A 14787-nucleotide genomic window follows, 5' to 3' on the forward strand; every position below is an offset into this window, starting at 1 on the left:
TGTTTGATGATGACGCCCTCCAGAGGTTCGAAGGCCCTGTCTACGCTGAGGGATTTTAGCTATCAGCAACCAGTATAACGGTACCAGTACCCCCCTCATAGGCAGGTGAAGCTGCTGTAAATCACAACTCCAGGGGCTTTGCCTGTCTATGCGAGGGGTTTGTTCTGGTGCAGCTACACTGATGCTGTAATTAGGACATATCTCCAGTACAGCAATGGGATATTTTTAAATAAAATAATGATTGCGGTAAAACAAAGAGCAAGTTATTTAGATGTTTCTCTCCACACAATATTCATTGTTTTCACCACACAAATAACTGGTCTATCTACTATACGGTTTTCACATAACAGTGGGAAGTTTGCAAAAAGGCCTCTTAGGAGGCCTATTGATATCACACTTCTATGAAACACTAGGCTGTTATCCCCCAGGGCAAGTGTCCTCACTGTGTAACAAACAATATGATCAAAGGGAGAAGAGTATATATGCCCACACACGAGTAAATCCTTAGCCATTAACTAAAGTATTAACATGTACAACATAATAAATCGTTTGTCTCATTGAGTCTCCTTGTGAGTGAGACTACTATATATAATGGTGATAACTAGACTCTGGGTGGTAAGAATTACAGCAGATAAACCTCAAGTAAAATAGGAAATATAAATCCTCCCAAAGGGGGGGAAAAAAGCCACGCAGAATGTTTAATGACTCGATATTAAGTTTGTTTCTACCCTGAAGATGGGGTGTAAGAAAATCCTCCTTCAATTAAAGATTTGCTGCATTCACAGTGCAGACATTGCTTCACAAAGATAGATGGTGGGTTAGAGGATTTTTTTTTTTAAATATGCGTATTATATTTTTGTCATCATGTACAATTGATTTTTTGCATTTATATGCTAGAATACGCATATAAATAAGAATAAGCTAGTGATTATTTAGGGGCATACACAGAGGTGGTGTAGGCCAGCAGGGCCATCTCTCCGCATCCAAGGGAGGCCACGCCTCCTCACAATTTGGGTCTGCTAAAGCCTTTTCCAAGCAGAGAAAAGGGGGGAATTAGCAGTTCTCAAGGGGCCCGCCCCTCAAGCAGGGCAGGCCACACACAGTCTGGGCTCTGGCCTGTAACCAGGGTGGAAGAGCGGTAGTGGTCTATCCACCTAGCTGTTAAGCAGGGCAGGGCAGCCAACAACAGTCAAGGGTCTGGTCTGCAACCGGGCAGAGCAGCAGCAGTTTATTCACCCTGTTGCTAGGCAAGGTGGGGCAGCAACCAGCCAAGGCTCTAGCTTACAATCAGTCACAGCTGCCGCTGTCTATTCACCCTGCCTTTAAGCAGGCCAAGGCCACATGCAGTCTTTGGGGCTCAGGCAAGGCCACACACAGTCTATGGGGCTCAGGTTTGGGATGAGCATCACACAGTCTATGGGGCTCAGGCCTCCTAGCCTACGGAGGGGGAGTACTGCCACACCAGGGGTGGAGATGCAGGGTGGGGGGGACACAGGCCCGCCCAACTCCACCATGTCCCAACCCAGGGCCCTAACAATGGCAGAGCAGTCTGCCGCTGGGTCAGCAGGGATCTGCCCACAACACGCTGGCCTGATTTCAGGCTCACTCTCCACCAGACTATTGCCTGGTTCCCCTGGGTAGCTTCCTTCTCTCCCCCTCGGGCGTACCTGGATCCAGGGTGCGTCCTCAATCTCCCCAGGGTACACTGCCAAGGATAGCGGTAGCAGTTCCTCCACGTTGAGAGCATCAGGGCTCCCTGGAAGCGCACGATGGTCCCGGGGGCAACAGCGGTTCTTCTTGGGGCTCCACTCCAGCAGCGGGGAAGAAGTGTCTATCTCCTCCAGCAGCTTCCTCCCAACTGAGCGGCTGTGCCGGCATTTTATCTTTCCCTTTCCTGTCCCACCCCTCTGCTTCCGGCATGCGGGACATGGCCCTCCTAGCTCCACCCACCAGGTGGCTGGCCGTGTTCCCTCCGCATCCACATCTGAGGGGGGCCATGCCTCCTTGCTACAGGCGGATTAGGATTTATTGGGGCCCTGGGCACAAAGAACATTTGCCCCACCCACTTTTTAACATGGGCATAGTCGCCTCGGGCAGGCGCAGAGTAGCGGCAGCATGGGAGTAGTTTAGGAAATTGTAGTGGAGTATTGCTGCTCCTCCCCCAAACTGCAAGCCTCAGGCCAGAGGCAAAAAGAGGAGCGGTGCCATATTTGATTGCTGCCTTGGGCCCAAAGCCCAAGTGGCAATGGGGGGAGCCTGTCACCAGGAGCAGGAGGGACCCAGCAAGGTCAGCTTGGCAGCAGCAGGACCCTGCGGGGGCAGCCTGACAACAGGAACCAGGTGCAGGCACTGAGTAAGCCTTATTGGAGTGTGACAGCCGCTGAGGCCGGGCCAGTAGAAATGGGAGCTGCACCGGAGGAGCACTCGCTGCCTTTGACTTTCCTGGGGCTCTCCATCACCTCCCAGACCAGGGCAGGGCCTCCTCTCCCCACAGAGCATGTCTACAAGCCCCAGGGAGGAGACCAGACTGGAGCCCCCGTTCCTGGGTCCCACCAGCAGCAGCATGCCCCAGGATGCGATGACACAGGCTGGGGGCTTCTCTTGGGCCCCCTGGTCCCTGTCCAAGGCAGGTGGAGGATCTGAGGCTCCCCACAGCAGCCCAGGCCCCCACGGCAGCTCTTACCATGGCCTGGCTCCAGCTTCTGGCTTCCTGGAGGAAAGAGGAGGAGCGGGGGGCAGGGTCCCAGTTCTGGCACAGGTGCCCCCCCATCCCCCCACTTCTACCCAGATTCCAACACTCCTGCAGGGGGCCCCCAAATTGTCCAAGGCCCCAGACACAGACCCGATGTGTTAATCTGCCACTGGGTATATACAATGAGACGAGAAATGCCAGTCCTGAGTATATCACCAAAAGCTCAGTGCTAAGGAGCTATATCAGTATATGGTAGATACATGTCCTAGGGAACTGACAACATAGATGGACTAGTCTATACAATTTGATGATAAAGGTCCAGTTGAGGATATGCAAACATATAAGGCCAAATTTCAAACAGGCACTAAAGTCACATGTAAAATATGCAATCCAGCAGCTAGCTCTGTAAACAGTACTAGAATACAGCATACAGAAAATGGATGCACAGCACTGCTAAAGCAGTATAGCTAAGGCCTCTAGCCTTCATAGAAGTACAAGAGTTTAAAGAACAATTAAGAAGAAAGACTTACAAAAACCCCAAGGTTTTAAAGACTGAAAATCAACAATTCCGCTAAATTCAGTGCAACATCAAATACATCAAGACACAAACAAGGACTAATTTTATATCTCACCTACCCCCAAACAATACCTTACTAACATCTCAAAACGAGTATCAGAACAATGAATCCCTCAAGGGCAGGGGTTCTCAAACTGGGGGTCGGGACCCCTCAGGGGGTCGCAAGGTTATTACATGGGGGGTCGTGAGCGGTCAACCTCCACCCCAAACCCCACTTTGTCTCCAGCATTTATAATGGTGTTAAATATATTTAGAAAGTGTTTTTAATTTATAAGGGGGGTCGCACTCAGAGACTTGCTATGTGAAAGGGGTCACCAGTAAAAAAGTTTGAGAGCCACTGCTCAAGGCCTTTACCTACACCCCTTTACATCACCTGTACTCAGCAGCATACATCTCCCCTTTTTCTAATATCTCCCTATTTTTCTCCTGATTCTTGGATAAGGCTGTATTTAAAAGGTCCTAGACCCCTCCTCTTTTCCCAGCATGCTGAGCAATTTGATATAAAATGAGAAAAAGGAACATGTTAAGTGACTTGTTTTCTCAGCTGCTTTTTTGGATAGTAGCCTTATTTTACTTAGGTAAGGTGGTTTTTTAAGTAGTTGTAATTTTTTTTAAGTACTAAGAGTAATTCAGCTTTTTAACAAAGGGAGGAAAGGGATGATTTGATGCATTTTTCTTTTAAAGAACTCAGGGCTCTGTTAAAAGATATATTAAGAAAATAAGATAAGCTTGTTAATGAGTGGACTTCTTTTTAAGACCTTCCTATTATTGCCTATGATTGTTTGTCTAGTCAGAGTATACATAAAATCCTGTGTCTCTCACCCAGAGCTCTATAGTCTGTATGGATTGCTCTCCAGGTAGGTCCTTCTGTGTATATTTTGAAAACTTTGTTGAACACCTATATTGCAATTCTGAACCTCTAATATGATGCTACCTCACCTTAAGTAATGTTAAGGTGAGTCTGAAACCTCACTGTTCTCTTCCTAGGAAATAAACTGAAACCACATAAGTACCAAATAGCTGTCGGCTAACAACTATAGTAGCCGATCAAGAGCTTAGTATCCAGAAGCTCTCCTTGTTCTTAATAGAAGCTGCTAGATACTGTGCACCCTGGAACACATGGACAACTTATTTAGATCCCCAATTGGCAACTGAGTTCCCTTGAAAAATCTAGCCTCACATCACTACTAACCTGAGCTGTAGGTGAGAGGCTCCAGATCACATTACTAAACTTATCCAGAGTCCCTTTTTTCTAAATCATATTTTATAGGGTATTTATGCCAGCTTAAAACACACTAGTAATTAAATATATGGAGATATACCTATCTCATAGAACTGGAAGGGACCTTGAAAGGTCATCAAGTCCAGCCCCTGCCTTCCACTAGGCAGACCAATTTTTTTGCCCCAAGATCCCTAATAGGCCCCCTCAAGGATTGAACTTATAACCCTGGGGTTAGTAGGCCAATGCTCAAACCACTGAGCTATCCCTCCCCCTAGCTGCCAAGGAGTAAATGTACCATCAGGATTTTTGTTTGTCTTTAAACTATTTTACTAGTTTAGCTTTAGATTAAAAAAATGTAACTTTCAATCTGTTTGCTGATCAGAGGTGGAGGCTGGGATCACTCTGTGAAGACATAGGAAAAGTAGAGCAGAGAGACAGTATACAAGCATACAATACTATGAGTAATACAAACATGTTCTACTCCACATATAAGAAACCCTTCTATGTGTGTTTGGTCAAGACTATGGAAAAAGCTGGATGAAATAATTGAGACTCGGACTCCCTTTTACTTCTTTGACAACTTTATTCCAAGTTAGGTATGGCATAGAAACTTCTCTTATGTTGGCAAATCTACTCCTGGTGCTGGATATAAATCAGGTGTAAATACTGATATCATTAGGTCTTCCAGCTACCTTTGATACTGTTGATGTTGACTGTGAGGTGGTTTTGTGTTTGCAATCCCTGACAGGAGTGGATCGGACTGAGTTTTGGTTGGCTACTTCTTTTATGAGTGATTCCAAAGGGCAGGGTTGCTCTATTTTTCCCCAGTGGTCCCCTTCTGTGGGGTGTGACAAGGAACTAGTCTATCACCCTCTCTTAAACAAGTGTCTGTAATTGAGAGAGTTGAGTGAGCTGGGCTAAGGGTGGTCCCTATATTGATGACAGCTGATTTTTAGGATCATTCAGCTTGATATTACAGCTTATCCAAGGAGTGTGGTTGGGCACCCTTAGGACATGGGTGAAGACTTGTTGCCTGATTGGTTTTTTTTATTAAGTAGTAAACAGATTAAGGCAAGTTGTCTGGGGAGCAACTGGAGGATTTGGCTGAGGTTATCAGGCTCCTCTCCCCTGGGTGACATTGGGTACATACATCCTATGTATCCACAGCTTACAATGGAGCTGGGGGGAGGTTAGATTCTCAGGTGCTTTTAGATGAGCCAATAGTGGCAGTGACCAAAGCTTCTTTCCATCAACACTTGGCCAGCAGGCTGTGCCCTTCTCTTTTGCATGAAGACTTAATCAGCTCCAGATTGGACTTCTGCAATACATTCTACCTAGGGCTATACCACAAATCCATTTAGAAGATCAGAAGTCAGTGGCCCACTTGTTAGGATGAGTATTTCACCACACGGACACAACTTCTGGTTTGAGATCTGCACTGGCTGCCTACTGGCTTCTGGGTAGAATTCAAGATGTGTTCTGATCGACAAAGACTAAATGGCTGGGGACCTTGCAGAGAATCGCTGCCTCTGCAGGTAGTATCTCCTGCTACTACTACAGAGAAGCCCAAGCTGGATCCTCCTTGATATAAAGGGTGGATGCTAGCAGGGTATTCTCCATGAGCATTCTCTGTCCCTCCCCCCAAGTCCAAATTAGCATGTCTCTAGTGATTCTCAAGAATTCTACAAAGGTAATTGATTTATCTCCGTGTGTGTGTATGTGTGTGTGTATATATATATATATATATATATATATATATATATATTTTAAGGCCAGAAGGGACCATTGTGATAGTCTAGTCTGACCTCCTGCATAACACAGGCCATAAGACTTCTCTGTATGTATTCCTATTTCAAATCCTATGGCCATTTGAATGAGTGCCTATTTTACAAAAACATCCAATCTTGATTTAAGAATTGCCAGTGATGGAGAATCTACCACCACACTTGACATGCTATTCTGATGATGAATTACGTTCTCTGTTAAAGTATGTCTTATTTCTAGCTTAAATTTGCCTACAGTTTAACTTCTAGCCATTTGATTTTGTTATACCTTCGTCTGCTAGATTGAAAAGCCCTCTTATCAAATCTGTGTTCCTCATGTAGGTACTTAGGACTGACATGACCAGTCTTAACCTTCTTTAAGATAAATAGATTCAGCTCTTTGAATCTCTTATTATAAGGCATGTTTTCCAATCTTTTATTAATTTTTAGGCTCTTCTCTGAACCCTCTCCAACTTATCAACATCCTTGTTGAAGTGTGGTTACCAGAACTGGTCACCGTATTCTAGCAACAGTTGCACTAGTGCCAAATAAAGAGGCAATATAACCTTTTTACTTCTATTTAGGACTTCCCTGTTCATACCTCCAATGATCACATTAGCCCTTTTGGTCACAGCATTGCCCTGGGAGCCCATGTTTTGCTGACTCCACCATGATGCTCAAGTCTCTTTCAGAGTCACTGCTTTCCAGAGAAGTCCCCACATTCTGTAAATGTGATCTATATTCTTTGTTCCTATGTATATGACCTTCTGTTTGGCCATAGTGAAATACACATTGCCTGTGCCCAGTTTACCAAGAGATCCAGATTGCTCTGTATCAGTGACCTGTCCTTTTCATTATTTACCACTCCCCCAGTTATCTGCAAACTTCATCAGTAATTTAGTGTTTTCCAAGTCATTTAAAAAAAAATGACAAATCATGTTCTTGGCCCTACATGTGAGACCCCACTAGAACTCCTGTTTCAGACCTGACAAACTCACCACACCTAACACTGATTTTCTGGTATCTATCCATAGGGCAGCTTGTGAGGTCTTTACTGAAAGTGTATAACTTAATACATACATATCTGTGATTGAGTATGGGTAATATTTAAGGAATAATGCACCTATATATTGAGAATCATGCCCTTATGGTTTTGGCGTGAAAGTGATTCACTAGGAAATCATGTCTGGGTGCTGGCCCATTCAAGCAGCAGGCAGTTGTCAAACGAACAGATTATGTAATGTATTGCCCAGTTGTTTACCATCAACCAATCCAGGAAAACTCCATGGAAAACCACCAAAGATGGACTATAAACCCTTGAAACTAGTTGGGAGTGAAAAGGAACAATGACAGCAAGAGGCTTGCCCTGTCTGTGAATAAAGACAAGACTCCATCAGGATATCACAGGGTGGAGAAAGACACTCTGGCTGCATTCACTGAGGAGGTACCTTGATGAGTGGGGATGCTTCATGAAAGACTGGGTCCTGGCTCCTTGGGGCCAGCAAACACTGCAAAAGACTGAATTTTGGGGTGAGGATCTACTGTAGTAGATAGGAAAGGTAACTATTAGTGTAGGCTCTACTTCACATTTTATGATTCTTGTTTTGTATGTATCATTTTTTTAATCTCACCCTTGTTTCTATTTGAATCTCTATTCTTCCTTAAAATTTCCTTATAGTTTTACTATAATTGATCTCATATGCTGCATGTGCTACAGAAAGGGTAGTCTAAGGTACAACTGGTAAAGTGGGGTATTCCTCCTCCTCCTCTGGAAATGGAGCATCTGAGATTTCTGTGGGTATCCAGTGATCATAGCTGGATATCACAGAGGGACATTTTGAAGGGACTTGGAGGCCAGAGAGCATCTGTTGTCAATCAGCAGGGCTGGCATAGCTTACAGGAGAGTGCTTGAGTGACTGCTTCCCTGGGAGCTAACACCCAGCTAGCACAGGCAAGAGTCCCTCATGCTGGGGTAAGGTAACAAAAAGGTGACTCTTAGCCCTAGGTGCCCTGATGGATGGATATCTGGGTCATCCGATATACCCATAAGTATTAACACCAAACTGTGTTTTCTTAGTTGTCTGGCACTTCTCCAGTGTTTTAAGACTTGCGTTAAAACAGACCAGAGCTCCTTGGCCACCTCTTTTAAAACTCTTAGATTCAAGTTATCTGGACCTGCTATTTATATTAGTCAAGCTTTAGTGACTGCTATTAAAAAAATCATCCATTGACTCTGTTGGAGTGAAGATTATTTTGTCACATAATATTTCTGTTCTCTAGTTTGGAAAAAGATGTAAACATTTCCCTTTTCTGTGTTACTAATGACAATTCTACTGTGTCCATCTATTAATGGAAAATACAATTGTTAGGATTCCTCTTGTTCTTGATATCCTCAATAAAAAGGATCCGAAGAAGTGGGTTGTAGCCCACGAAAGCTTATGCTCTAATAAATTTGTTAGTCTCTAAGGTGCCACAAGTACTCCTGTTATTTCAATAAAAAGGAGTCTGTCTTTAACCCTGTTGGCTATAGGTGTCACTTTGTGCCCTCTTGCTTCCCACATCAAACTTCTACATTTCCTAGCTTCTGATTTATGTTCACTAATATCAACTTCCCCTTTTTTCTATTTGTTATATAGTTTATCAGCTTTTGCTTCCCTTCTCATGTAGGCAATTTTTAACCCTTTTAAATCTTCTCTCTCATCTGTTGGATTGTGCCTTTTTGGGCATTTAGTAGAATGTTTTTAAACAGCTTGCCATTATTCTTCACATTCTCTTTTCTCCAAGTTAATTTAGCTCAATTCCTTTCAGTTTTATGAAATTGGAGCCCTTTTCAAACATCCAGTACATATCACTGGTGTGGACTTTATTCTGTTTGTTTCATTTTGTTATGTGCATTCATGATCACGTGCACCTAAAAAAAACCCCACCAGTTTTTAGTTGAGATCACAACAATGTCTAATATAAAATAACCCCCACCTGTATGCAACACTTTAAGTGAGGATATTGTCATCTAGATTTTATTTTTCTTTTCAAGAAGTTGTAAGGATGTTTTGTTACAGGCAGCATGAGAATCACCAGCATATGGTGCAGTTTTCCTTACACACTATAGAGAAATATCTTAAGGACTCCTGTTCCCTAATGTGATTTGGTGGCTTGTAGCTGACACTAACCAGCATCCCCATCTTATGCCTTCTCTGCTAGAACCGGGGCTCACCAATTGTGGTATATGTATCAGCTTGCTGAAAGAGGTCTGCCAAAACCTCTTAAACCTTCACTCACTTTCAACCACAGAGTGGTCTCATGCACTGCAGCACACCAAAATATACCCCAGAAGCAAAATGCACTCTCCTGGCTTTCTGCCATAATACTGTAGTGAAAATAAAGCTTTCCCACTTTGCTAGCGTAGTCTTATGTATCAGTGTTGTGTGCTATGGCTGTGCCGATGGGCACTGTACTCATTTAGCCCACTACTGGCTTTCTGCTAGGCCTAATATTCAGTTTGCGTTGAGTTACATAGCTCAACCTACTGAGGTGAAGTTCCAGGTCCTGCCCCGCAAGCTCCCTTCAGCTGAAGAGATGAATGCATACATAGCTACTTGAGTGGCTCCAAACCTGCAGCCACAAGGGATATAGCTACACTGCAGGTAGGAGTTCTTTGATATCAGGGCTCCTGGAGTATGTCTAAACTGCAGCTGGCAGTGAGCCGCTAGCACTGAGAGGCAGCGCTTGCCTGGGGTTATTGCCAGGGCCGGCTTTAGGAAGTGCGGGGCCCAATTCGAACAGTTTCGACGGGGCCCCGGCAGGGATGACTTAAAAAAAAAAAAAAAAAAAAAAAAAAACGTGGGGCTTGTACTCACCGGGCGGCGCTCCTAGTCTTCGGCGGTGGGTCCTTCACTCGCTCCGGGTCTTCGGCGGCACTGAAGGACCTGCTGCCGAAGTGCTGCCGAAGACCCGGAGTGAGTGAAGGACCCGCCGCCGAAGTGCCGCCAAAGACCCGGAGCGTCGCCGGGTGAGTAAAAATTAAAAAGGAGCCTCTAGCCAGGGAAGGGATTCTCGGCCACTTGCCCCCACCCCCATAGCCCTGCCACTGGGCGCGGGGCCCTCTTAGGCGCGGGGCCCGATTCGGGGGAATTGGCCTAAAGCCGGCCCTGGCTATTGCCTAAGATCTCTGCCCCCTTCAACTTTCCTGCAATCTAAAATCCTGACTACAGGACTAACGGAAGTTGCCTGGCTCCTCAGCAGAGGAGCAGCCAGCTGTCTGCAATTTGAGCCTCCTCCCAGCACAGCTAGCCCCTGTGCAGTATACTCAGAAATACAGGCATCAAGGGGGCCAGAGATGCCAAGGAGAAGAGGCTCCTGGAGCTGAAGTAGCCTGGTGCCTAGATAAAGCTCCCCACCCCCATTCCCTGCTTCCCTTTCCAGCCAAGGCTAGCCTGTGTTCAGCAATAATCCAGATACGAACTACCAGGAACTTTGAACTTAGAAGACAAGTAAAAGAGTCAAACCATTGACTATAGCTCAGCTGCACTCCCCAAAATGGGATCACAATGCTATTTATGAGAAATGTATTGTTTCTTGTAAATGGAGTAATGCACAGGACATAATAGTAATGGCTGCTTCCTTGTTTGTTTTTGACGCATGTCTAGAAGCCTGAGATGTTTAAAAAGGATGTTATAAGTGAACATTTCATTTTAGGCTTCCTGGTGAGTCATTTGTTTTACTATGTAGTCTGGAAAAATGTAAATTAGGCTTGTCAGGACCTGAAAGAAATGTGCACAAAAAGGAGAAGTTTGCACATGGTACTTCAAATATCAATTCTTTAAGAAGGTGGTAGGTACGTAGACCAATAATGGTTAGAAACGCCTGTGCTAGGATACTGATACAAATGATCTTGAATACTTATGGATCAGAGTTGTCTGTGCTTTGGAAACAAATAACGCCATATTTGACAGTGCCATTCTCCCCTCCGTGCACTCCTAAATAGGTTCAGCCAGTGACACTCATATATGCCGCTTCAAACTGAACACCTGCTACAAAGCAAAGAAGTGGGGTGCTAGGATGTATAAACAGTGAAATAACCTACACCACAAAGATGGGGGTTGAGGAATAGTTCTGCTGGATCTCCATTTCATTTGGATATAAGGCAAGACCCATAAAATGTTTCTACATGTGTAGATTTAAAAGTGGAGTGAAGACACCAAGACCTTAATTATAGGATAGAAAATAACTAGATGAAGCACAAATGGAGCTGGGAAATCTATTTACACTGAGGGATAAGGGCATAACCTAGGAGCATGGTGTGAGATTAGAAAAGGAGAGATTTACATTGGATTTCAGAAAGGGATTGTCCCCTTGGGCACATCATTGGTATGAGGGATAGCTTATTACAATAGAGCAGGAACTATTTGTTGGGGGGGTTAAAATTCAGAGTAAATAAATGAAGAAAATCCATCATGGGATAAAGTTAGAGACGTTAGGACTTCTGCCCACAGTGGATGGACCATTCATTGATTCCCTGTGCTCTAAACTTTCTCCATTGCTATCAAAATGCATTAGTAGCATTTTACCTTATTTCATGCCTCAAACTATTTTGGGGTGGATGACTGCAGTCATTTGTGATTGCAATATATTAACTTTAGGCACTCTAGGTGCTTGAGTTAAGCTCTCAAATCTGTGTTTAGCCACCTAAATAAGTTGGCCTGTTTCTCTTCTCCTCTCCCCATTTCCTAAAGTATCCAGCAGCTCTTACTGAAGTCAATGGAAGAGGTTGGATGCTCTGTCTCCCTTCTGGAAAAATCAGGCCCTTTAGATAGCTAATCATGGATTTAAAGGCCTACTTAAAAATAATAAATAAATCTGTGCTATAATGTCAGGTGAGGAGGGTGTAACACTCTTCTGTGCTGAGAAGAGAGACTGAACCTTATTTCCATCCTGGCCCCAGCACCCGCTCCTTTTGTTTTTAATGTATAGATTGGTGGATTGCAACTGAATGAGTCTGTAACATTTTTTTGCTTGATGCATGGACAGAACTGTGAAAAGGTGCTTAAATGAGAGTAACCAGGAGAAAGATGGGTTGTTTTTTTTTAATGCCTGAATGGGGGAGGACAAAAAGGTTGTGTGAAGATTAGGTACAGAAAAAGGCACAGGCTGAATGCATTTGAAATGGAAACTAAATTGACCAAGGGATCTCCTGAGTGTTTTGATGCACATGTAATTCCAATTGACTTCAAGAGTGCACCCATGCAGCAGCTGAAGAAGTAAACCCTAAATGTCGAGTTTCTGAACAGCATTAATAGCAAATAAGATTCAGAAGGAAATTCAGTGTGCCTGTTGACAAATACAAGTTTAGCACAGACAGAAGTGATGGAAATAAGCGAGGCTTCATGCTAGTAACTGGGGTATTAATAATCAAAGGGATAATCTCTACTACTAATATATAAAGCAATGAACAGCTGGTGCTATTGATTGAAATGCTAAACTGAATGTTGCTCTTGTGAGTCTTTCACATGGGTTGGAGTTGTCCTTTCATTACTGGAAGAATAATGTAAAGACAGAAAAGCGCCCTTCCGCCCCCCCAAGACGACCTATGACTTTGGGCTCGGGGGTAAATTAGCCAAGTCTGATCTAGAGGCAAACAAGGACAACGGGGGATGGGTCCTGGATTTCCTCTCCTGAAAGCAAAAGAATGGACTGATGTAAACAAGGGGTTTTAAACAAGTCTTCCATTAACAAAATAATGGGCCATAGTACTGAAAGTGAAAGGACTAGCATAATCTGAACCCACCTGCTTAGAGCGGTAATAGAAACAGCCAGGGAGAGCAGAAGAGACTGAAGGCGAATCCAGGATAGCAGCTACTGCTCTAAATGGTTTGGCACACATAAACCGCTGGGGTGGTGAAGATTGAGATTAGGGTTGATGGGTTTCTCCTGGTGTGACAGGACCAATGTCGTGTTCCAAAAACCCTTATTTCCTCCTGTGACGAGCCCTGAAATGATTTGAGGAGTTAGCAAACAGACAAATCTTGTTTTGCAGTGGAAGCATAGCCACCCAGACCCCCTCCCCCCCAAAAAAATACCACCACCCCCTTTCAATCTCCTCTCTCTAATCCTTAACGCCTAGCACACCCTGGCTTTTAGCAGATACTTAAAGCCACCTGCAAAAGAAAAGCCGCGTGCTTCTGATGAAGATGATTAACTGGGACCATCTCTCAAATCTCTAATGCGCTGACTTGCTCCCCCACGCCTAACGAGAGCCGGTAGTTAATATTTCACTCTCCTGCAAATTTGCTTTCAGGAGAATAGAAGGGTAACCCTGGGTTGGCCTGTCAGTCATGTCCAATGATGACGTTGGAAACGCTACCCCAGGCTCTTCTTAGCCGATCGCACGCGTGTTGCTGGCACAGAGCAGATTGAGAAACAGAAGTTTTCATTCTCTCTCTCTCGCCCTCTAGTGCCATAGCCTGGAGCACGCGACACACACAAAGCGGGCTCTTCTTGCTGCTTTCATTCAGTCTGTTAGAAAGTTGCAGTCAAGTGTTTTATCATCTGCATCATGAATCTAACGGCTGCAAACCACCGCATACCTCTGAGCGATGGGAACAGCATCCCCGTGATTGGACTTGGCACCTATGCTGACCCCAGAAAAGTAAGTGTCTATCCTCTACCTTTCCTTTTTATAAACACACTTATGGCTCGGAGCAGGCTGCGAGACTTTGTTCTGAGCACAAAGATCCAGAGGACTGTTAAGTTGATACTTTCCTTTCAGAGGCACTTTCCTTTCAGAGGCACTGCTGACTTACGCACGTGCCTTACAATGCCTTTCTGCTGGCATCCTGGAGGGTTCTTTAAATTTAAGGTTGTTAGCAGTTCAGGCAAAGTGTGGCCAATCTACAAACATCTTCTGTGGTCCTCTCATTCAATTTACTGTGCAGACTTTAAAACCTCCAGTTAACAATGGTGCTTTCACATCCTGAAAGCAGGAAGGACTAAAAATATTATAGCAAAGTTTGGACTCTTTGTTGCTAACTTCCAAATATTCACAACTCAGTAGTTTACAGCAGGCAACCAGTGATTGAAATGCAACTAAAGCAGTGGATAACTCCTACCCCAAGTAATCTATTCTCTTTAGGAATACTGAATAATCCCTAGCATTGATACAGCATTTTACATCCTCAGTACTTTACAAAGATTCCCTTGTTATCTGGGTTGATAGCTAGCTACACACCATCATACAGGCATATTTAATTGAAACTTGATAGGGCAGGCTGGCATTTGTCTTACTGTCGTTCAGTCCTGTATTGTTATAAGATATACAGTACACAGACACTTTGAGATAGGCGTGTACTTGGAGACCAGTGTTCCGTCCTCCTATATATGTTTTGTTGGCAAATTCTGCCACATACAACTCGGACTTCATTAAGGTTGCACAGGCTGCTAATCAGGAAAGTTTTAAATTATTGCTAGTCATCTTGGCAGCTGCAGACTGGCTTTAGCTTAGTCCTGAGTTCCCAGAAACTCTGATTCCAGCTGAATT

General features: G+C 44.3%; 1 protein-coding gene across 2 annotated transcripts in view; it reads left to right on the plus strand.

The window, feature by feature from the left end:
• Positions 1-13806: 13806 nt before the first annotated feature.
• AKR1D1 (aldo-keto reductase family 1 member D1) overlaps positions 13807-14787 on the plus strand; it is a 45931-nt gene continuing 44950 nt past the window's right edge. For both annotated transcript variants that reach the window (XM_065401241.1, XM_065401249.1), the window contains exon 1: positions 13807-13899. In XM_065401241.1, the coding sequence (XP_065257313.1) occupies positions 13807-13899 (93 nt within the window). The remainder of the gene's footprint in view (positions 13900-14787) is intronic.

This window comes from Emys orbicularis, chromosome 1 (assembly GCF_028017835.1).
Source record: "Emys orbicularis isolate rEmyOrb1 chromosome 1, rEmyOrb1.hap1, whole genome shotgun sequence".
Classification (NCBI taxonomy): Eukaryota; Metazoa; Chordata; order Testudines; family Emydidae; genus Emys; species Emys orbicularis.